Source organism: Artemia franciscana, chromosome 4, assembly GCF_032884065.1.
Source record: "Artemia franciscana chromosome 4, ASM3288406v1, whole genome shotgun sequence".
Classification (NCBI taxonomy): Eukaryota; Metazoa; Arthropoda; class Branchiopoda; order Anostraca; family Artemiidae; genus Artemia; species Artemia franciscana.
The window spans coordinates 23,396,897-23,422,255 of record NC_088866.1 but is presented as its reverse complement, the minus strand read 5'-3'; the positions used below and the strand labels follow the sequence as shown (position 1 = coordinate 23,422,255).

At 30.1% G+C, this 25,359-nt stretch overlaps 1 protein-coding gene across 4 annotated transcripts in view; it reads right to left on the bottom strand.

The window, feature by feature from the left end:
• Positions 1–25,359, bottom strand: part of LOC136026170 (RING-type E3 ubiquitin-protein ligase PPIL2-like) — a 193,602-nt gene that overhangs the window by 12,259 nt on the left and 155,984 nt on the right. For 2 of the 4 annotated variants that reach the window (XM_065702490.1, XM_065702489.1), the window contains one exon: positions 6,153–6,362. The exons of 1 other annotated variant lie outside the window; for it this stretch is intronic. In XM_065702490.1, the coding sequence (XP_065558562.1) occupies positions 6,153–6,362 (210 nt within the window). Of the gene's footprint in view, positions 1–6,152; positions 6,363–8,357; positions 8,514–25,359 lie in introns of those variants that run through there. One more of the 4 variants, XM_065702488.1, reaches the window with a different exon arrangement.

The following is a 25,359-nucleotide window of genomic DNA, read 5'->3' as shown; positions in this document are numbered from 1 at the left end:
CAACACGGATGAAAAAAGCTTCAGGATCATGTAAGTAAGTTTCAAATCATTTGAAAACAACTGTTATTTAACATAAAACTAATATTTAATATTTGTCTCTTTCAGGTTACCTTTTGAGTCAACACGGATGAAAAAAGCTTCAGTATCATGTAAGTAAGTTTTAAATAATTTGAAAACAATTGTTCTTTACCATTAAAATAATATTTAATATTTGTCTTTTTCAGGTTCCCTTTTGAGTCAACACGGATGAAAAAAGCTTCAGGATCATGTAAGTAAGTTTCAAATCATTTGAAAACAATTGTTCTTTAGCATAAAACTAATATTTAATATTTGTCTCTTTCAGGTTCCCTTTTGAGTCAACACGGATGAAAAAAGCTTCAGGATCATGTAAGCAAGTTTCAAATCATTTGAAAACAATTGTTATTTAGCATAAAACTAATATTAAATATTTGTCTCTTTCAGGTTCCCTTTGAGTCAACACGGATGAAAAAAGCTTCAGGATCATGTAATTAAGTTTCAAATTATTTGAAAACAATTGTTCTTTAGCATAAAACTAATATTTAATATTTATCTCTTTCAGGTTTCCTTTTGAGTCAACACGGATGAGAAAAGCTTCAGGATCATGTAAGTAAGATTCAAATCATTTGAAAACAACTGTTATTTAACATAAAACTAATATTTAATATTTGTCTCTTTCAGGTTCCCTTTTGAGTCAACACGGATGAACAAAGCTTCAGGATCATGTAAATAAGTTTCAAATCATTTGAAAACAATTGTTCTTTAGCATAAAACTAATATTTAATATTTGTCTCTTTCAGGTTCCCTTTTGAGTCAACACGGTTGAAAAAAGCTTCAGGATCATGTAAGTAAGTTTCAAATCATTTGAAAACTACTGTTATTTAACATAAAACTAATATTTAATATTTGTCTCTTTCAGGTTCCCTTTTGAGTCAACACGGATGAACAAAGCTTCAGTATCATGTAAGTAAGTTTTGAATAACTTGAAAACAATTGTTCTTTACCATTAAAATAATATTTAATATTTGTCTTTTTCAGGTTCCCTTTTTGAGTCAACACGGATGAAAAAAGCTTCAGGATCATGTAAGTAAGTTTCAAATCATTTGAAAACAATTGTTATTTAGCATAAAACTAATATTTAATATTTGTCTCTTTCAGGTTCCCTTTGAGTCAACACGGATGAAAAAAGCTTCAGGATCATGTAATTAAGTTTCAAATTATTTGAAAACAATTGTTCTTTAGCATAAAACTATTATTTAATATTTATCTCTTTCAGGTTCCCTTTTGAGTCAACACGGATGAAAAAAGTTTCAGGATCATGTAAGTAAGTTTTAAATAATTTGAAAACAATTGTTCTTTACCATTAAAATAATATTTAATATTTGTCTTTTTCAGGTTCCCTGTTGAGTCAACACGGATGAAAAAAGCTTCAGGATCATGTAAGTAAGTTTTAAATCATTTGAAAACAATTGTTCTTTAGCATAAAACTAATATTTAATATTTGTCTCTTTCAGGTTCCCTTTGAGTCAACACGGATGAAAAAAGCTTCAGGATCATGTAATTAAGTTTCAAATTATTTGAAAACAATTGTTCTTTAGCATAAAAATAATATTTAATATTTGTCTTTTTCAGGTTCCCTTTTGAGTCAACACGGATGAAAAAAGCTTCAAGATCATGTGAATAAGTTTCAAATCATTTGAAAACAATGGTTTTTTATCATAAAACTAATATTTAATATTTGTCTTTTTCAGGTTCCCTTTTGAGTCAACACGATTGAAAAAAGCTTCAGTATCATGTAAGTAAGTTTTAAATAATTTGAAAACAATTGTTCTTTACCATTAAAATAATATTTAATATTTGTCTTTTTCAGGTTCCCTTTTGAGTCAAAACGGATGAAAAAAGCTTCAGGATCATGTAAGTAAGTTTCAAATCATTTGAAAACAATTGTTCTTTAGCATAAAACTAATATTCAAGTTTGTCTCTTTCAGGTTCCCTTTTGAGTCAACACGGTTGAAAAAAGCTTCAAGATCATGTGAGTAAGTTTCGAATCATTTGAAAACAATTGTTATTTAGCATAAAACTAATATTTAATATTTGTCTCTTTCAGGTTCCCTTTGAGTCAACACGGATGAAAAAAGCTTCAGGATCATGTAATTAAGTTTCAAATTATTTAAAAACAATTGTTCTTTAGCATAAAACTAATATTTAATATTTGTCTCTTTCATGTTCCCTTTTGAGTCAACACGGATGAAAAAAGCTTCAGGACCATGTAAATAAGTTTTAAATCATTTGAAAACAATTGTTCTTTAGCATAAAACTAATATTTAATATTTGTCTCTTTCAGGTTCCCTTTTGAGTCAACACGGATGAAAAAAGCTTCAGGATCATGTAAGTAAGTTTCAAATCATTTGAAAACAACTGTTATTTAACATAAAACTAATATTTAATATTTGTCTCTTTCAGGTTACCTTTTGAGTCAACACGGATGAAAAAAGCTTCAGTATCATGTAAGTAAGTTTTAAATAATTTGAAAACAATTGTTCTTTACCATTAAAATAATATTTAATATTTGTCTTTTTCAGGTTCCCTTTTGAGTCAACACGGATGAAAAAAGCTTCAGGATCATGTAAGTAAGTTTCAAATCATTTGAAAACAATTGTTCTTTAGCATAAAACTAATATTTAATATTTGTCTCTTTCAGGTTCCCTTTTGAGTCAACACGTACGAAAAAAGCTTCAGGATCATGTGAGTAAGTTTTAAATTATTTGAAAACAATTGTTATTTAGCATAAAACTAATATTTAATATTTGTCTCTTTCAGGTTCCCTTTGAGTCAACACGGATGAAAAAAGCTTCAGGATCATGTAAGTAAGTTTTAAATTATTTGAAAACAATTGTTCTTTAGCATAAAACTAATATTTAATATTTGTCTCGTTCAGGTTTCCTTTTGAGTCAACACGGATGAAAAAAGCTTTAGGATCATGCAAGTAAGTTTCAAATCATTTGAAAACAACTGTTATTTAGCATAAAACTAACATTTAATATTTGTCTCTTTCAGGTTTCCTTTTGAGTCAACGCGGATGAAAAAAGCTTCAGGATCATGTAAGTAAGTTTCAAATCATTTGAAAACAATTGTTCTTTAGCATAAAACTAATATTTAATATTTGTCTCTTTCAGGTTCCCTTTTGAGTCAACACGGATGAAAAAAGCTTCAGGATCATGTAAGTAAGTTTCAAATCATTTGAAAACAACTGTTATTTAACATAAAACTAATATTTAATATTTGTCTCTTTCAGGTTCCCTTTGAGTCAACACGGATGAAAAAAGCTTCAGGATCATGTAATTAAGTTTCAAATTATTTGAAAACAATTGTTCTTTAGCATAAAACTAATATTTAATATTTATCTCTTTCAGGTTTCCTTTTGAGTCAACACGGATGAGAAAAGCTTCAGGATCATGTAAGTAAGTTTCAAATCATTTGAAAACAACTGTTATTTAACATAAAACTAATATTTAATATTTGTCTCTTTCAGGTTACATTTTGAGTCAACACGGATGAACAAAGCTTCAGTATCATGTAAGTAAGTTTTAAATAACTTGAAAACAATTGTTCTTTACCATTAAAATAATATTTAATATTTGTCTTTTTCAGGTTCCCTTTTGAGTCAACATGGATGAAAAAAGCTTCAGGATCATGTAAGTAAGTTTCAAATCATTTGAAAACAATTGTTATTTAGGATAAAACTAATATTTAATATTTGTCTCTTTCAGGTTCCCTTTGAGTCAACACGGATGAAAAAAGCTTCAGGATCATGTAATTAAGTTTCAAATTATTTGAAAACAATTGTTCATTAGCATAAAACTAATATTTAATATTTGTCTCTTTCAGGTTCCCTTTTGAGTCAACACGGATGAAAAAAGCTTCAGGATCATGTAAGTAAGTTTTAAATAATTTGAAAACAATTGTTCTTTACCATTAAAATAATATTTAATATTTGTCTTTTTCAGGTTCCCTTTTGAGTCAACACGGTTGAAAAAAGCTTCAAGATCATGTGAGTAAGTTTCAAATCATTTGAAAACAATTGTTATTTAGCATAAAACTAATATTTAATGTTTGTCTCTTTCAGGTTCCCTTTGAGTCAACACGGATGAAAAAAGCTTCAGGATCACGTAATTAAGTTTCAAATTATTTGAAAACAAATGTTCTTTAGCATAAAAATAATATTTAATATTTGTCTTTTTCAGGTTCCCTTTTGAGTCAACAAGGATGAAAAAAGCTTCAAGATCATGTGAGTAAGTTTCAAATCATTTGAAAACAATGGTTCTTTATCATAAAACTAATATTTAATATTTGTCTTTTTCAGGTTCCCTTTTGAGTCAACACGGTTGAAAAAAGCTTCAGCATCATGTGAGTAAGTTTTAAATAATTTGAAAACAATTGTTCTTTACCATTAAAATAATATTTAATATTTGTCTTTTTCAGGTTCCCTTTTGAGTCAACACGGATGAAAAAAGCTTCAGGATCATGTAAGTAAGTTTCAAATCATTTGAAAGCAATTGTTCTTTAGCATAAAACTAATATTTAATATTTGTCTCTTTCAGGTTCCCTTTTGAGTCAACACGGTTGAAAAAAGCTTCAAGATCATGTGAGTAAGTTTCAAATCATTTGAAAACAATTGTTATTTAGCATAAAACTAATATTTAATATTTGTCTCTTTCAGGTTCCCTTTGAGTCAACACGGATGAAAAAAGCTTCAGGATCAAATAATTAAGTTTCAAATTATTTGAAAACAATTGTTCTTTAGCATAAAACTAATATTTAATATTTGTCTCTTTCAGGTTTCCTTTTGAGTCAACACGGATGAAAAAAGCTTCAGGATCATGCAAGTAAGTTTCAAATCATTTGAAAACAACTCTTATTTAACATAAAACTAATATTTAATATTTGTCTCTTTCAGGTTCCCTTTTGAGTCAACACGGATGAACACGGATGAAAAATTGTTTTCAAAAAATTGAAAACAATTTTTCTTTAGCATTTGACTAATATTTAATTAGTTTTATAATTTTATAGTTTTATAGGCTACATATCCCAAGAACCTTCCAGAAATCCTTAAAAAGTCAAAGTACTATTGAATCCCTTTGGACGAAGCGATTGTTAGTCAATAAACCCTTCTTCTTCCAATAAAGCTTTTTATTTTAAATCATTTGAAAACAATTGTTCTTTAGCTATGACTAATATTTAATATTTGTCTCTTTAAGGTTCCCTTTTGAGTCAACACGGTTGAAAAAAGCTTCAGGATCATGTAAGTAACTTTTAAATTATTTGAAAACAATTGTTCTTTAGCATAAAAATAATATTTAATATTTGTTTCTTTCAGGTTCCCTTTTGAGTCAACACGGATGGAAAAAGCTTCAGGATCATGTAAGTAATTCTCAAATACTTTGAAAACAACTGTTCTTTAGCATAAAACTAATATTTAATATTTGTCTCGTTCAGGTTTCCTTTTGAGTCAACACGGATGAAAAAAGCTTCAGGATCATGTAAGTAAGTTTCAAATCATTTGAAAACAACTGTTATTTAGCATAAAACTAATATTTAATATTTGTCTCTTTTAGGTTCCCTTTTGAGTCAACACGGATGAAAACAGCTTCAGGATCATGTAAGTAAGTTTCAAATTATTTGAAAACAATTGTTCTTTAGCATAAAACTAATATTTAATATTTGTCTCTTTCAGGTTCCCTTTTGAGTCAACACGGATGAAAAAAACTTCAGGATCATGTAAGTAAGTTATAAATCATTTGAAAACAATTGTTCTTGTTCAAATTTTTTATTTTGTTGGATCCATTGTTCAAAAAAGTTTTTATTTTTACGGCAAAAAATAGAAATAAAAATAAAATAGACACATATCCTACCATCCTTCAAAACCATTTCCTGTTTTTTTATATAAAGACCCAAAAATGACCTCCCCATTATTGAGCACCCTTTCCAAAAAATACACGGTGCGGTCCTGACACGGATAAATGAGTCCAGCGAGATCATATTACATAGGGTAGGTACATATTTCGCGGTTAAGAAATATAACATAATGCGTTTTGTATAAATCTGCCAGAATACCACGGCTCAGTCAGACTTACCATTTTAATTCTTGCAGCTGGATCGTATTCAGCTTTTTTCAACTCCTCATTTTCAATCTTTAAGTTCTTTCGCATATGATGAAAGTTGGATATGTTGAATTTGCCAAGATTGTGGGGATCTTGAAGGGTTATAATGTCACTCCGGACGAAGGAGTCGTCAGTCAGTAAATCTTTCCAAGTCCTTGACTTAATATTGAGCTCTTCAATTGCCTAAAATAAAGAATACATTAGGCTAAAAAAATAGGTCAATTTTAGTTAAAATAGACTAATTATAGGACAAATATAAAAGTTTCGGGATTCTGGAAGGGGTGTATAGGTGTGAAGGCCCACTCCTCTCGTGCGTACCTAGTCCTAATGACCACTAGATGTGGCAGTCCAGTTTTCTTTTGGGGATAAAGATCCAAAAAATTTCTAAAAAGTATATCTTTATTCCTTTTTTTATAGGCTACATGTCCCAAGAACTTGAAGAATCTTCCAGAAATCCTTAAAAAGTCAAAGTGCTATTGAATCCCTTTGGACGAAGCAATTGTTAGTCAATAAATCCTTCTTCTTCCAATAAAGCTTTTTATTTGATTTGTCAACTATATATATATATATATATATATATATATATATATATATATATATATATATATATATAACGAAAAGAGAAATCACCAATGCAACAGCACAAACACATAAAAAAAAAAAAAAAAAAAAAAAAAAAAAAAAAAAAAAAAAAAAAAAAAAAAAGATAGAAGGAGAAAAGGAAGACAGTTTTCCTAAATTAGTGATTAATATAGACCAGCACTTGAATGACGCCTTAATCCTACTCATTCATACAATCACACAGGCCAAACAGCATAGCCATACACAATCAACCATAAAGAATAATAAATGGACAGGCAGTCATTTCGTCAATAAGTATAAGTCGTCATTTACCAAACAACAAAACATAGGCTACTAAGTCAACACAACAGCATAGCCCAGGCAGAAGCAACTTACTAAGCCCAATACAAAACATTAGTTAAGTTCAAAAGCTCAACAGTTGTAATTAATTATCAATCTACACCAAAAGACAGAAAATTGCAAATCCTGAGCAATGTTCTTAGTGCTCTTCAGCCGAAAATATAGAGCCAAAATATAGGCATTTTATAGGAGTCCATTAAAATATAGGAATTTATTGGAATTTATAGGTGATTCCGAACACTGATATATATATATATATATATATATATATATATATATATATATATATATATATATATATATATATATATATATATATATATATATATATATGGACAGTCTTGTTTTTGGACATCCATGGAACTTTAAAGCCTCTAGTCTCGCCGTTCAAAGAAGTTGGGGAAACTTAAAAGAGTTGGTTCTTCGGCTATTTCACATCACAAAATGTGAAATTAAATACTACTAGCGCCATTTGTAGTTTTGAGTTATCCCTTAGTTTCATGGCCCCACCGGATCTAACCTATCACGCAATGTCTTCTCAACTATCCCAAGTACACATTGACTCAAATTCTTAAAGAGAGACACCAAAGAAGTTTCGTCGCCTTCAAAATAGACCATCTGGATTAAAATAAGAATAGAAAAACAAATCTTCTTCAAAAACAATTTTGTCGCCCCTTCTCTTTTATGTCCTTTTAAGTCATTTTATCTTCCTTTTAACAAACTTAAAGTTACAAGAGACAAATGAATTTATTTCTAAAAACAACGCGTGCATCATCTTTCAAGAATCATCAGAGTTGATGATGATTGATAAACCCAACCCATTAGGCTGTAAAAGTCTTTTGTTTTTGTGTTTCTAGTTTAATATTGTTAGACACGAAAACGCAGCAAATGTGGCTTTTTTCATAGCTTTTGAGTAAAGTAGAAAAACATAAATCTTGAAAACATAAGACAGTAGTAACAATTGACAATAAATAGACACTAAAAAAAGACGAAGGACACTAAATGACATGGAAGAGGAAGAGAGTACATAGCCCAAAAAATCGTTTGAAGTGAAAACACTGATTGTAGAATACCACCAAATAATACCCGTGTCTTTAGGTTTCAGATAACCACTGCATTACGCAGACGTCAGATTAATTACAGGAGGTTAATTATAATTAACTTAATAGTCAAACTAATAATTAATCAACTTTAGCTAATTATATAGTTTAATTATTACAAATTAGTTACGGAGGCAGATAAGAAAGTTACACTTACCTCATATGAAAAGACATTGCCAGTTTTTTGATATCCACTATATGTGAACTCTGTGTAAAATTCTTGATCATCACTGGACATTGACTCCAGAATTGGTCTTCGAAAAATTCAATTTAATCAGGGATTTTCCATCCAGTGGCTGAAAGAAAACAATAAAATGAATCAATTTGAGATTTTACCAGTGGTACCAATTGAGAGGAGGAGGAACAGGGGGCCCATTCCTCCTCTTAATTTTGAAAATAGGTTTTTTTTTAGGGGTGTGTGTGTTTTAATTAAAAACAGCCCTAAAAGGAATTTAAATACCCACCAATGGTCAAGCGATCTTAATGAAAGCACACCAACATACCTAAACTATCGGAAAACCCTACTGTAGAGGCTTCAAGCTCATATCCACAAAAATGTAGAGTTTTAATTTTTTTTAAAGGAAGAAAGACCACAGATGTTTATTTTTTTCTAGGAGTGATTATATTGAACCAATGTACCCGAAAGATCGAGAGAGGGCTCGTTCAAACGGCAATAAAAAGTTCTAGTGCCATTTTTAAGTGACCAACAAGATTGGAGGGCAGCAATCCTAACTCCCAAGCCCCTTTTTTTATCCAAAGACGTCCGATCAGAATTTTGAGACTACCATTTGATTCAGCATAGTAGATAGATACACTAACAATGGCACTGGGGATGACATGACCTTTCCCACAGTCAACGGGGGAAGGGATGTAAGTTATGCAATTTACTCAATATTTACATACAATATTTGTTATTGAGAAATATAAAGAAATTTCACCAGGGGGGGATTTTCATGAGGACAACTTTGTATGGGGGGATTTTCTGGGGTAAATTTTACACAGGTGAGAGGGCCTTGTGGCATGATTCGAAAAACCGACACAAATTAAATATAAAAACAAGCATTTACAACTGAAAGTAACGAGCTGCATGAAAACTTAAAACGACCGGAAATTATTCCGTAGATGAGGGGGCTGTGCTGTCCTCATCCATCACTCTTTACGTTAAAGTTCTAATTTCTAGCTCCATTTTTTAAGAACGACTCCTTTAACACACGGATCGTTGAATTTGAATGAGAATTATTTATAAAGCATTTTATGACTTGAGCGCACAGAGCAGGGGATGAGAAAAGGTTGATGAACTCATCTGAAGACATTAACTAAGGTTTTATTGCTTGACCACCAGACAATATAAAAAATGTATTGTAATTTATGAACAACTATAATAAGCTGAAAAGGTTGACTATCCCAGTAAGTCTTCTGCTAGTAAAAATCGAATGTCTGTCCGCGTTTGTGTCCTGTATGCATTACTGCACAGCAAATCCGAACGCAAAAAAACTTAAGAAGTTATTGAGCACACCTTTGTGATGGTTTTAGGTATACAATTCCTCATCTCCCGTGGGGTGGAGGGGGGATTTACCATATTCAAACCAGCTTGATTTGTCTATCTTTTCCGACCTTTTTGACTTGATTAACTCTATTATGGAAGGCATGACATTTGAAAAAAAAAAAATCGCTGTTCCTGTATATCAGTTCAGTGCGTTAACGTGCCTTTCGATTTATGGACTGGATTTCCCAATGAAGTGGAATTGTTAGGGAGGGGGAAATTTTACGGGGGAAGAGGTGTCCATGGGGGAATTTTTTAAACACTCTGAAATTAAAAACACAAAAGATCATATGTCAAACTGGTCAACAGCTTCTAAACAAGCTCCATCAAGACAACTATGGTTTCAGAGTGTGTCTTCAAAGTTTGAAGATTTTGCTTTTGTCCTTGTTCAAATTTATCCCAGGAAGTGTGACATGATGGCATAGTTTGTGCATGCCAACAAGTCTCGTCATTTGCCAACAAATAGATATCATCTGCGTGGTCAAGATTGCTGATGAATAAATTAGGGGTGACTCCTCTAGGAAAAAGGACAATAGCATTTATTATCCAACGAATACAAAATTGAGGAGCATGTGGTTGTGACATGTCTTACCTGAAAAACTTATATGAAACAGAAAAGGTAGTTCTCCTTCAATTTGATTATATTTTATTTCAAATATGTAAAATAGTAAATTTACAAAAACATGTTGTAAAAATATCCCTGAATACACCTGTCCTGTTTGGCATCATGGTATCTCCAATAATTGTCAGAAAGAGTAGAAGTAGTAGAAAAAAAGGTGCCCAAGAGTTACTTTCAATAAAGGTAAAGTTCCCATATCTCCCTTCTTCAAACAGCAAAACAGCTCACCCTCAAGGAAAGGAGCAGGAAAGGAAAGGAAATGCAACAAATTTTCTTGTGTTTCGCCAACAATACCCTAGATAGTCCCTGAAAAAAAAATACCCTTTCGAAAATTAATTTAGATTTTTCTAAGTCATACTAGCAATAAACATAAAGAATTGGTCCAAAGAACACCAAACAAAAATATTGAAAACTACATTAAGTAAAAAAAATGAGCTGTTTTATTTTTTATCCGAGGAAAAAATATATTAGTTTTACAGAAAACAAGTGGATGACAAAGAAAAATTAACAGGTTTAGTTCAAAATGTGCAGTTTCTGTGCAAAATTTATTTTAACCTTCCTTCTGCATGATGCGTTTATTTTTAGAATAAACTATTGCTCTTGTTTTTTTTTCTATTAACCTTATAAACACATTCTTTTATGCTGATTATAAATATCTAATCAGAGGTGTTCTAAGAACAAGAATTTGTTCCATTATGGCCTATATGTTTTCAAGTGTGTGTCTTGGAATTTTTTTTTCTAAGCACAGCTGTTGTTTCTTAAGACCTTTACTTAATTTCCTGGTCCGATTTCTTTTTTAGAGTGATCTTAAGATAATGGAAAGTGACAGTAAAACATAAAACAAGATGAAACAATGTAGCTCTAGGCAATATGTGTAATTTCTAATTTTAGTGGTTCGGGTAATTTGTGTAATTTTACCAAATTTTAGAAATTTGTATTTTTTTTTCAGAAATAGCCTTTTTCTCAGAAAAAAAATATTTTTTTAAACAGATTCTGTTTTGGCGACATATAAACGAAGAAACTTCAGTTTCGAGTAATTAATTTAATAAATCATAAAAAAAAACTATTTTGATTTAGCTTCGGGCTAACATATGGTGCTTCTCTTGTTAATAATCTCATTATAGTCAACAAAGAGCAGTTTTGAGTAATTGAGTTCGCAAATTTTTTGTAAGAAGTATGGATGACGTTACCTCCAAAGAGTGGAACCGTCAAGATATTACAGAAAGACTCATAACAAAAATACATGACGTCATATCCCCTCAATATACTGCACTCGTAAAAGAGGATGACGTCACATTTATTCAAAAGTATTTATATATGGAAGCAATGTGATGGTCATTCTAGTCCGTTAAGGGAAACAGAACAGAAAGGTAAGAGTCAAATCCGAGTATAACAATATGGTCATATACTTGTGTTTAATATTTATGTCTTTCAGGTTCCCTTTTGAGTCAACATGGATGACAAAAGCTTCAGGATCAAGTAAGTAAGTTTTAAATAATTTGAAAACAATTGTTCTTTAGCATAAAACTAATACTTAATTTTTGTCTCTTTTAGGTAGGTCTCTCGAAAAGTGGCCTAGCCGTTCATGGATATGACTAATATTTAACATTTGTCTCTTTCAGGTTCCCGTTTGAGTCAACATGGAAGACAAAAGCTTCAGGATCAAGTAAGTAAGTTTTAAATCATTTGAAAACAATTGTTCTTTAACATAAAACTAACATTTAATATTTGTCTCTTTCAGGTTCCCTTTTCAGTCAACATGGAAGACAAAAGCTTCAGGATCAAGTAAGTAAGTTTTAAATACTTCGAAAACAATTGTTTTTTAGTATAAAACTAATATTTAATATTTGTCTCTTTCAGATTCCCTTTTGAGTCAACACGGATGAAAAAAGCTTCAGGATCACGTAAGTAAGTTTTAAATCATTTGAAAACAATTGTTCTTTAGCATTTGACTAATATTTAATATTTGTCTCTTTCAGGTTCCCTTTTGAGTCAAAATGGAGGAAAAAAGCTTCAGGATCAAGTAAGTAAGATTCAAATCATTTGAAAACAATTGTTCTTATGCATATGACTAATATTTGATATTTGTCTCTTTCAGGTTCCCTTTTGAGTCAACAGGGATGAAAAAAGCTTCAGGATCATGTAAGTAAGTTTCAAATCATTTGAAAACAATTGTTCTTAAGCATATGACTAATATTTAATATTTGTCTCTTTCAGGTTCCCTTTTGAGTCAACACGGATGAAAAAAGCTTCAGGATCATGTAAGTAAGTTTTAAATCATTTGAAAACAATTGTTCTTTAGCATAAAACTAATATTCAATATTTGTCTCTTTCAGGTTCCCTTTTGAGAAAACACGGATGAAAAAAGCTTCAGGATCATGCAAGTAAGTTTCAAATCATTTGAAAACAATTGTTCTTAAGCATATGACTAATATTTAATATTTGTCTCTTTCAGGTTCCCTTTTGAGTCAACATGGAAGACAAAAGCTTCAGGATCATGTAAGTAAGTTTCTAGCATATGAAAACAATTGTTTTTAGCATAAAACTAATATTTAATACTTGCTCTTCCAGCTTCCCTTTTGAGTCAACACGGATGAAAAAAGCTTCAGGATCATGTAAGCAAGTTTCAAATCATTTGAAAACAATTGTTCTTTAGCAAATAACTAATATTTAATATTTGTCTCTTTCAAGTTCCCTTTTGAGTCAACATGGATGAAAAAAGCTTAAGGATCATGTAAGTAAGTTTTAAATCATTTGAAAACAATTGTTCTTTAGCATATGACTAATATTTAATATTTGTCTCTTTCAGGTCCCCTTTTGTGTCAAAAAGCTTCAGGATCATGTAAGTAAATTTCAAATCATTTGAAAACAATTGTTCTTTAGCATAAAACTAATTTTTAATATTTATCTCTTTCAGGTTCCCTTTTGAGTCAACACGGATGAAAAAAGCTTCAGGATCATGTAAGTAAGTTTCAAATCATTTGAAAACAATTGTTCTTTAGCATAAAACTAATATTTTATATTTGCTCTTTACGGTTCCCTTTTGAGTCAACACGGATGAAAAAAGCTTCAGGATCATGTAAGTAAGTTTTAAATCATTTGAAAACAATTGTTCTTTAGCATATGACTAATATTTAATATTTGTCTCTTTCAGGTTCCCTTTTGTGTCAACATGGAAGACAAAAGCTTCAGGATCATGTAAGTAAATTTCAAATCATTTGAAAACAATTATTCTTTAGCATAAAACTAATATTTTATATTTGCTCTTTACGGTTCCCTTTTGAGTCAACACGGATGAAAAAAGCTTCAGGATCATGTAAGTAAGTTTTAAATCACTTGAAAACAATTGTTCTTTAGCATATGACTAATATTTAATATTTGCCTTTTTCAGGTTCCCTTTTGTGTCAACATGGAAGAAAAAGGCTTCAGGATCATGTAAGTAAATTTCAAATCATTTGAAAACAATTGTTCTTTAGCATAAAACTAATTTTTAATATTTGTCTCTTTCAGGTTCCCTTTTGAGTCAAAACGGATGAAAAAAGCTTCAGGATCATGTAAGTAAGTTTCAAATCATTTGAAAACAATTGTTCTTTAGCATAAAACTAATATTTTATATTTGCTTTTTACGGTTCCCTTTTGAGTCAACACGGAGTAAAAAAGCTTCAGGATCATGTAAGTAAGTTTTAAATCATTTGAAAACAATTGTTCTTTAGCATATGACTAATATTTAATATTTGTCTCTTTCAGGTTCCCTTTTGTGTCAACATGGAAGAAAAAAAGCTTCAGGATCATGTAAGTAAATTTCAAATCATTTGAAAACAATTGTTCTTTAGCATAAAACTAATTTTTAATATTTGTCTCTTTCAGGTTCCCTTTTGAGTCAAAACGGATGAAAAAAGCTTCAGGATCATGTAAGTAAGTTTCATATCATTTGGAAACAATTGTTCTTTAGCATAAAACTAGTATTTAATATTTGTCTCTTTCAGGTTCCCTTTTGAGTCAACATGGATGAAAAAAGCTTAAGGATCATGTAAGTAAATTTCAAATCATTTGAAAACAATTGTTCTTTAGCATAAAACTATTATTTTAATATTTGTCTCTTTCAGGTTCCCTTTTGAGTCAAAACGGATGAAAAAAGCTTCAGGATCATGTAAGTAAGTTTCAAATCATTTGAAAACAATTGTTCTTTAGCATATGATTAATATTTAATATTTGTCTCTTTCAGGTTCCCTTTTGTGTCAAAATGGAAGACAAAAGCTTCAGGATCATGTAAGTAAATTTCAAATCATTTGAAAACAATTGTTCTTTAGCATAAAACTAATTTTTAATATTTCTCTCTTTCAGGTTCCCTTTTGAGTCAACACGGATGAAAAAAGCTTCAGGATCATGTAAGTAAGTTTCATATCATTTGGAAACAATTGTTCTTTAGCATAAAACTAGTATTTAATATTTGTCTCTTTCAGGTTCCCTTTTGAGTCAACACGGATGAAAAATGCTTCTGGATCATGTAAGTCAGTTTCAAATCATATGAAAACAATTGTTCTTAAGCAGATAACTAATATTTCATATTTGTCTCTTTCAAGTTCCCTTTTAAGTCAACATGGATGAAAAAAGCTTAAGGATCATGTAAGTAAATTTCAAATCATTTGAAAACAATTGTTCTTTAGCATAAAACTAATATTTCATATTTGCTCTTTACGGTTCCCTTTTGAGTCAACACGGATGAAAAAAGCTTCAGGATCATGTAAGTAAGTTTCAAATCATTTGAAAACAATTGTTCTTTAGCATATGACTAATATTTAATATTTGTCTCTTTCAGGTTCCCTTTTGTGTCAAAATGGAAGACAAAAGCTTCAGGATCATGTAAGTAAATTTCAAATCATTTGAAAACAATTGTTCTTTAGCATAAAACTAATTTTTAATATTTCTCTCTTTCAGGTTCCCTTTTGAGTCAACACGGATGAAAAAAGCTTCAGGATCACGTAAGTAAGTTTCATATCATTTGAAAACAATTGTTCTTTAGCATAAAACTAGTATTTAATATTTGTCTCTTTCAGGTTTCCTTTTGAGTCAACACAGATGAAAAAAGCTTCAGGATCATGTAAGTCAGTTTCAAATCATATGAAAACAATTGTTCTTAAGCAGATAACTAATATTTAATATTTGTCTCTTTCAAGTTCCCTTTTAAGTCAACATGGATGAGAAAAGCTTCAGGATCATGTAAGTAAGTTTCAAATCATTTGAAAACTATTGTTCTTTAGCATAAAACTAATATTTAATATTTGATTCTTTCAGGTTCCCTTTTGAGTTAATATGGATGAAAAAAGCTTCAGGATCATGTAAGTAAGTTTCAAATCATTTGAAAACAATTGTTCTTTAGCATAAAACTAGTATTTAATATGTGTCTCTTTCAGGTTCCCTTTTGAGTCAACACGGAAGAAAAAAGCTTAAGGATCATGTAAGTAAGTTTCAAATCATTTGAAAACAATTGTTCTTTAGCATAAAACTAATATTTAATTTGTGTCTCTTTCAGGTTCCCTTTTGAGTCAACACAGAAAAAAAAAGCTTACGGATCATGTAAGTAAGTTTCAAATCATTTGAAAAAAATTGTTCTTTAGCATAAAACTAATATTTAATATTTGTCTCTTTCAGGTTCCCTTTTGGGTTAACATGGATGAAAAAAGCTTCAGGATAATGTAAGTAAGTTTCATATCATTTGAAAACAATTGTTCTTTAGCATAAAACTAATATTTAATATTTGTCTCTTTCAAGTTCCCTTTTGAGTCAAAATGGATGAAAAAAGCTTAAGGATCATGTAAGTTAGTTTCAAATCATTTGAAAACTATTGTTTTTAGCACCAAACTAATATTTAATATTTGATTCTTTCAGGTTCCCTTTTGAGTCAAAACGGATGAAAAAAGCTTAAGGATCATGTAAGTAAGTTTCAAATCATTTGAAAACAATTGTTCTTCAGCATAAAACTAATATTTATTATTTGATTCTTTCAGGTTCCCTTTTGAGTCAAAACGGATGAAAAAAGCTTCAGGATCATGTAAGTAAGTTTCAAATCATTTGAAAACAAATGTTTTTAAGCGTAGGACTAATATTTAATATTTGTCTCATTCAGGTTCCCTTTTGAGTCAACGCGGATGAAAAAAGCTTCAGGATCATGTAAGTAAGTTTCAAATCATTTGAAAACAATTGTTCTTAAGCATATGACTAATATTTAATATTTGTCTCTTTCAGGTTCCCTTTTGAGTCAACATGGATGAAAAAAGCTTCAGGATCATGTAAGTAAGTTTTAAATCATTTGAAAACAATTGTTCTTTAGCATAAAACTAATATTCAAAATTTGTCTCTTTCAGGTTCCCTTTTGAGAAAACACGGATGAAAAAAGCTTCAGGATCATGCAAGTAAGTTTCAAATCATTTGAAAACAATTGTTCTTAAGCATATGACTAATATTTAATATTTGTCTCTTTCAGGTTCCCTTTTGAGTCAACATGGAAGACAAAAGCTTCAGGATCATGTAAGTAAGTTTCAAATCATTTGAAAACAATTGTTTTTAGCATAAAACTAATATTTAATACTTGTCTCTTTCAGGTTCCCTTTTGAGTCAACACGGATGAAAAAAGCTTCAGGATCATGTAAGCAAGTTTCAAATCATTTGAAAACAATTGTTCTTTAGCATAAAACTAATATTTAATATTTGTCTCTTTCAGGTTCCCTTTTGAGTTAACACGGATGAAAAAAGCTTCAGGATCATGTAAGTAATTTTCAAATCATTTGAAAACAATTGTTCTTTAGCATAAAACTAATATTTAATATTTGTCCCTTTCAGGTTCTCTTTTGAGTCAACACGGATGAAGAAAAGCTTCAGTATCATGTAAGTAAGTTTTAAATAATTTGAAAACAATTGTTCTTTAACATATGACTAATATTTAATTAGTTTTATAGTTTCATAGGCTACATATTCCAAGAACTTGAAGAATCTTCCAGAAATCCTTAAAAAGTCAAAGTGCTATTGAATCCCTTTGGACGAGGTAAACAAAATTATCAGAAACAAAAAACAATTACGCTTTACCCTAAGACTAATATTTAATATTTCTCTGTTTCAGATTCTTGTTTTGGCGACATATAAACGAAGAAACTTCAGTTTCGAGTAAGTAATTAAATAAATCATAAAAAAAACTATTTTGATTTAGCTTCGGGCTAACATATGGTGCTTCTCTTGTTAATAATCTCATTATAGTCAACAAAGAGCAGTTTTGAGTAATTGAGTTCGCAAATTTTTTGTAAGAAGTATGGATGACGTCACTTCCAAAGAGTGGAACCGTCAAGATATTACAGAAAGACTCATAACAAAAATACATGACGTCATATCCCCTCAATATAATGCACTCGTAAAAGAGGATGACGTCACATTTATTAAAAAGTATTTATATATGGAAGTAATGTGAGGGTCATTCTAGTTCGTTAAGGGAAACAGAACAGAAAGGTAAGAGTCAAATCCGAGTATAACAATATGGTCATATACTTGTGCTTAATATTTGTGTCTTTCAGGTTCCCTTTTGAGTCAACATGGATGACAAAAGCTTCAGGATCAAGTAAGTAAGTTTTAAATAATTTGAAAACAATTGTTCTTTAGCATAAAACTAATACTTAATTTTTGTCTCTTTTAGGTAGGTCTCTCGAAAAGTGGCCTAGCCGTTCATGGATATGACTAATATTTAACATTTGTCTCTTTCAGGTTCCCGTTTGAGTCAACATGGAAGACAAAAGCTTCAGGATCAAGTAAGTAAGTTTTAAATCATTTGAAAACAATTGTTCTTTAACATAAAACTAACATTTAATATTTGTCTCTTTCAGGTTCCCTTTTCAGTCAACATGGAAGACAAAAGCTTCAAGATCAAGTAAGTAAGTTTTAAATCCTTTGAAAACAATTGTTTTTTAGCATAAAACTAATATTTAATATTTGTCTCTTTCAGGTTCCCTTTTATGTCAACATGGAAGACAAAAAGCTTCAGGATCATGTAAGTAAATTTCAAATCATTTGAAAACAATTGTTCTTTAGCATAAAACTAATTTTTAATATTTCTCTCTTTCAGGTTCCCTTTTGAGTCAAAATGGATGAAAAAAGCTTAAGGATCATGTAAGTTAGTTTCAAATCATTTGAAAACTATTGTTTTTAGCACCAAACTAATATTTAATATTTGATTCTTTCAGGTTCCCTTTTGAGTCAAAACGGATGAAAAAAGCTTAAGGATCATGTAAGTTAGTTTCAAATCATTTGAAAACAAATGTTTTTAAGCGTATGACTAATATTTAATATTTGTCTCATTCAGGTTCCCTTTTGAGTCAACGCGGATGAAAAAAGCATCAGGATCATGTAAATAAGTTTTAAATCATTTGAAAACAATTGTTCTTTAGCAGGTTCCCTTTTGAGTCAACACGGATGAAAAAAGCTTCAGGATCATGTAAGTAAGTTTCAAATCATTTGAAAACTATTGTTTTTAGCATAAAACTAATATTTAATATTTGATTCTTTCAGGTTCCCTTTTGAGTCAAAACGGATGAAAAAAGCTTCAGGATCATGTAAGTAAGTTTCAAATCATTTGAAAACAAATGTTTTTAAGCGTAGGACTAATATTTAATATTTGTCTCATTCAGGTTCCCTTTTGAGTCAACGCGGATGGAAAAAACTTCAGGATCATATAAGTAAGTTTTAAATCATTTGAAAACAATTGTTTTTAAGCATATGACTAATATTTAATATTTGTCTCTTTCAGATTCCCTTTTGAGTCAACACGGATGAAAAAAGCTTCAGGATCATGTAAGTAAGTTTTAAATCATTTGAAAACAATTGTTCTTTAGCATAAAACTAATATTTAATATTTGTCTCTTTCAGGTTCCCTTTTGAGAAAAAACGGATGAAAAAAGCTTCAGGATCATGCAAGTAAGTTTCAAATCATTTGAAAACAATTGTTCTTAAGCATATGACTAATATTTAATATTTGTCTCTTTCAGGTTCCCTTTTGAGTCAACATGGAAGACAAAAGCTTCAGGATCATGTAAGTAAGTTTCAAATCATATGAAAACAATTGTTTTTAGCATAAAACTAATATTTAATACTTGCCTCTTTCAGGTTCCCTTTTGAGTCAACACGGATGAAAAAAGCTTCAGGATCATGTAAGCAAGTTTCAAATCATTTGAAAACAATTGTTCTTTAGCATAAAACTAATATTTAATATTTGTCTCTTTCAGGTTCCCTTTTGAGTTAACACGGATGAAAAAAGCTTCAGGATCATGTAAGTAATTTTCAAATCATTTGAAAACAATTGTTCTTTAGCATAAAACTAATATTTAATATTTGTCCCTTTCAGGTTCTCTTTTGAGTCAACACGGATGAAGAAAAGCTTCAGTATCATGTAAGTAAGTTTTAAATAATTTGAAAACAATTGTTCTTTAACATATGACTAATATTTAATTAGTTTTATAGTTTCATAGGCTACAAATTCCAAGAACTTAAGAATCTTCCAGAAATCCTTAAAAAGTCAAAGTGCTATTGAATCCCTTTGGACGAGGTAAACAAAATTATCAGAAACAAAAAACAATTACGCTTTACCCTAAGACTAATATTTAATATTTCTCTTGTTCAGATTCTTGTTTTGGCGACATATAAACGAAGAAACTTCAGTTTCGAGTAAGTAATTAAATAAATCATAAAAAAAACTATTTTGATTTAGCTTCGGGCTAACATATGGTGCTTCTCTTGTTAATAATCTCATTATAGTCAACAAAGAGCAGTTTTGAGTAATTGAGTTCGCAAATTTTTTGTAAGAAGTATTGATGACGTCACTTCCAAAGAGTGGAACCGTCAAGATATTACAGAAAGACTCATAACAAAAATACATGACGTCATATCCCCTCAATATAATGCACTCGTAAAAGAGGATGACGTCACATTTATTCAAAAGTATTTATATATGGAAGCAATGTGAGGGTCATTCTAGTTCGTTAAGGGAAACAGAACAGAAAGGTAAGAGTCAAATCCGAGTATAACAATATGGTCATATACTTGTGCTTAATATTTGTGTCTTTCAGGTTCCCTTTTGAGTCAACATGGATGACAAAAGCTTCAGGATCAAGTAAGTAAGTTTTAAATCATTTGAAAACAATTGTTCTTTAGCATAAAACTAATACTTAATTTTTGTCTCTTTTAGGTAGGTCTCTCGAAAAGTGGCCTAGCCGTTCATGGATATGACTAATATTTAACATTTGTCTCTTTCAGGTTCCCGTTTGAGTCAACATGGAAGACAAAAGCTTCAGGATCAAGTAAGTAAGTTTTAAATCATTTGAAAACAATTGTTCTTTAACATAAAACTAACATTTAATATTTGTCTCTTTCAGGTTCCCTTTTCAGTCAACATGGAAGACAAAAGCTTCAAGATCAAGTAAGTAAGTTTTAAATCCTTTGAAAACAATTGTTTTTTAGCATAAAACTAATATTTAATATTTGTCTCTTTCAGGTTCCCTTTTGTGTCAACATGGAAGACAAAGGCTTCAGGATCATGTAAGTAAATTTCAAATCATTTGAAAACAATTGTTCTTTAGCATAAGACTAATTTTTAATATTTGTCTCTTTCAGGTTCCCTTTTGAGTCAACACGGATGAAAAAAGCTTCAGTGTCATGTAAGTAAGTTTCAAATCATTTGAAAACAATTGTTCTTTAGCATAAAACTAGTATTTAATATTTGTCTCGTTCAGGTTCTCTTTTGAGTCAACACGGATGACAAATGCTTCAGGTTCATGTAAGTAAGTTTCATATCATTTGAAAACAATTGTTCTTTAGCTAATAGCTAATATTTAATATTTGTCTCTTTCAAGTTCCCTTTTGAGTCAACATGGATGAAAAAAGCTTAAGGATCATGTAAGTAAGTTTTAAATCATTTGAAAACAATTGTTCTTTAGCATATGACTAATATTTAATATTTGTCTCTTTCAGGTTCCCTTTTGTGTCAACATGGAGGACGAAAAGCTTAGGATCATGTAAGTAAACTTCAAATCATTTGAAAACAATTGTTCTTTAGCATAAAACTAATTTTTAATATTTCTCTCTTTCAGGTTCCCTTTTGAGTCAACACGGATGAAAAAAGCTTCAGGATCATGTAAGTAAGTTTCAAATCATTTGAAAACAATTGTTCTTTAGCATAAAACTAATATTTTATATTTGCTCTTTACGGTTCCCTTTTGAGTCAACACGGATGAAAAAAGCTTCAGGATCATGTAAGTAAGTTTTAAATCATTTGAAAACAATTGTTCTTTAGCATATGACTAATATTTAATATTTGTCTCTTTCAGGTTCCCTTTTGTGTCAACATGGAAGACAAAAGCTTCAGGATCATGTAAGTAAATTTCAAATCATTTGAAAACAATTGTTCTTTAGCATAAAACTAATATTTTATATTTGCTCTTTACGGTTCCCTTTTGAGTCAACACGGATGAAAAAAGCTTAAGGATCATGTAAGTAAGTTTTAAATCATTTGAAAACAATTGTTCTTTAGCATATGACTAATATTTAATATTTGCTTTTTACGGCTCCCTTTTGAGTCAACACGGATGAAAAAAGCTTCAGGATCATGTAAGTAAGTTTTAAATAATTTGAAAACAATTGTTCTTTAGCATATGACTAATATTTAATATTTGTCTCTTTCAGGTTCCCTTTTGAGTCAACATGGAAGACAAAGGCTTCAGGATCATGTAAGTAAATTTCAAATCATTTGAATACAATTGTTCTTTAGCATATGACTAATATTTAATATTTGTCTCTTTCAGGTTCCCTTTTGAGTCAACACGGATGAAAAAAGCTTCAGGATCATGTAAGTAAGTTTCAAATCATTTGAAAACAATTGTTCTTAAGCAAATAACTAATATTTAATATTTGTCTCTTTCAAGTTCCCTTTTGAGTCAACACGGATGAAAAAAGCTTCAGGATCATGTAAGTAAGTTTCAAATCATATGAAAACAATTGTTCTTAAGCAGATAACTAATATTTAATATGTGTCTCTTTCAGGTTCCCTTTTGAGTCAACACGGAAGAAAAAAGCTTAAGGATCATGTAAGTAAGTTTCAAATCATTTGAAAACAATTGTTCTTTAGCATAAAGCTAATATTTAATATTTGTCTCTTTCAGGTTCCCTTTTGAGTTAACATGGATGAAAAAAGCTTCAGGATCATGTAAGTAAGTTTCAAATCATTTGAAAACAATTGTTCTTTAGCATAAAACTAGTATTTAATATGTGTCTCTTTCAGGTCCCCTTTTGAGTCAACACGGAAGAAAAAAGCTTAAGGATCATGTAATTAAGTTTCAAATCATTTGAAAACAATTGTTCTTTAGCATAAACCTAATATTTAATATGTGTCTCTTTCAGGTTCCCTTTTGAGTCAACACAGTAGAAAAAAGCTTAAGGATCATGTAAGTAAGTTTCAAATCATTTGAAAACAATTGTTCTTTAGCATAAAACTAATATTTAATATTTGTCTCTTTCAGGTTCCCTTTTGGGTTAACATGGATGAAAAAACCTTCAGGATCATGTAAATAAGTTTCATATCATTTGAAACAATTGTTCTTTAGCATAAAACTAGTATTTAATATTTGGTCTCTTTCAGGTTCCTTTTGAGTCAACATGGATGAAAAAAGCTTAAGGATCATGCAAGTAAGTTTCAAATCATTTGAAAACAATTGTTCTTAAGCATAAAACTAATATTTAATATGTTTCTCTTTCAGGTTCCCTTTTAAGTCAACACGGATGAAAAAAGCTTCAGGATCATGTAAGAAAGTTTTAAATCATTTGAAAACTATTGTTTTTAGCACCAAACTAATATTTAATATTTGATTCTTTCAGGTTCACTTTTGAGTCAAAACGGATGAAAAAAGCTAAAGGATCATGTAAGTAAGTTTCAAATCATTTGAAAACAAATGTTTTTAAGCGTATGACTAATATTTAATATTTGTCTCATTCAGGTTCCCTTTTGAGTCAACGCGGATGAAAAAAGCATCAGGATCATGTAAGTAAGTTTTAAATCATTTGAAAACAATTGTTCTTTAGCAGGTTCCCTTTTGAGTCAACACGGATGAAAAAAGCTTCAGGATATGTAAGCAAGTTTCAATCATTTGAAAACAATTGTTCTTTAGCATAAAACTAATATTTAATATTTGTCTCTTTCAGGTTCCCTTTTGAGTTAAACCGGATGAAAAAAGCTTCAGGAACATGTAAGTAATTTTCAAAACATTTGAAAACAATTGTTCTTTAGCATAAGACTAATATTTAATATTTGTCCCTTTCAGGTTCTCTTTTGAGTCAACACGGATGAAGAAAAGCTTCAGTATCATGTAAGTAAGTTTTAAATAATTTGAAAACAATTGTTCTTTAACATATGACTAATATTTAATTAGTTTTATAGTTTTATAGGCTACATATCCAAGAACTTGAAGAATCTTCCAGAAATCCTTAAAAGTCGAAGCGCTATTGAATCCCTTTGGACGAGGTAAACAAAATTATCAGAAAAAAAAAACAATTACGCTTTACCCTATGACTAATATTTAATATTTCTCTTGTTCAGATTCTTGTTTTGGCGACTATAAACGAAGAAACTTCAGTTTCGAGTAAGTAATTAAATAAATCATAAAAAAAACTATTTTGATTTAGCTTCGGGATAACGTATGGTGCTTCTCTTGTTAATAATCTCATTACAGTCAAGAAAGAGCAGTTTTGAGTAATTGAGTTCGCAAATTTTTTGTAAGAAGTATGGATGACGTCACTTCCAAAGAGTGGAACCGTCAAGATATTACAGAAAGACTCATAACAAAAATACATGACGTCATATCCCTTCAATATAATGCACTCGTAAAAGAGGATGACGTCACATTTATTCAAAAGTATTTATAGATGGAAGCAAGGTGAGGGTCATTCTAGTTCGTTAAGGAAACAGAACAGAAAGGTAAGAGTCAAATCCGAGTATAACAATATGGTCATATACTTGTGCTTAATATTTGTGTCTTTCATGTTCCCTTTTGAGTCAACATGGATGACAAAAGCTTCAGGATCAAGTAAGTAAGTTTTAAATCATTTGAAAACAATTGTTCTTTAACATATGACTAATATTTAATTAGTTTTATAGTTTTATAGGCTACATATTCCAAGAACTTGAAGAATCTTCCAGAAATCCTTAAAAAGTCGAAGCGCTATTGAATCCCTTTGGACGAGGTAAACAAAATTATCAGAAAAAAAAAACAATTACGCTTTACCCTATGACTAATATTTAATATTTCTCTTGTTCAGATTCTTGTTTTGGCGACATATAAACGAAGAAACTTCAGTTTCGAGTAAGTAATTAAATAAATCATAAAAAAAAACTATTTTGATTTAGCTTCGGGATAACGTATGGTGCTTCTCTTGTTAATAATCTCATTACAGTCAAGAAAGAGCAGTTTTGAGTAATTGAGTTCGCAAATTTTTTGTAAGAAGTATGGATGACGTCACTTCCAAAGAGTGGAACCGTCAAGATATTACAGAAAGACTCATAACAAAAATACATGACGTCATATCCCTTCAATATAATGCACTCGTAAAAGAGGATGACGTCACATTTATTCAAAAGTATTTATAGATGGAAGCAAGGTGAGGGTCATTCTAGTTCGTTAAGGGAAACAGAACAGAAAGGTAAGAAGTCAAATCCGAGTATAACAATATGGTCATATACTTCTGCTTAATATTTGTGTCTTTCATGTTCCTTTTGAGTCAACATGGATGACAAAAGCTTCAGGATCATGTAAGTAAGTTTTAAATCATTTGAAAACAATCGTTCTTTAGCATAAAACTAATACTTAATGTTTGTCTCTTTTAAGTTCCCTTTTGAGTCAACATTCCCTTTTGAGTCAACACGGATGAAAAAAGCTTCAAAATCATGTAAGTAATTTTCAAATCATTTGAAAACTA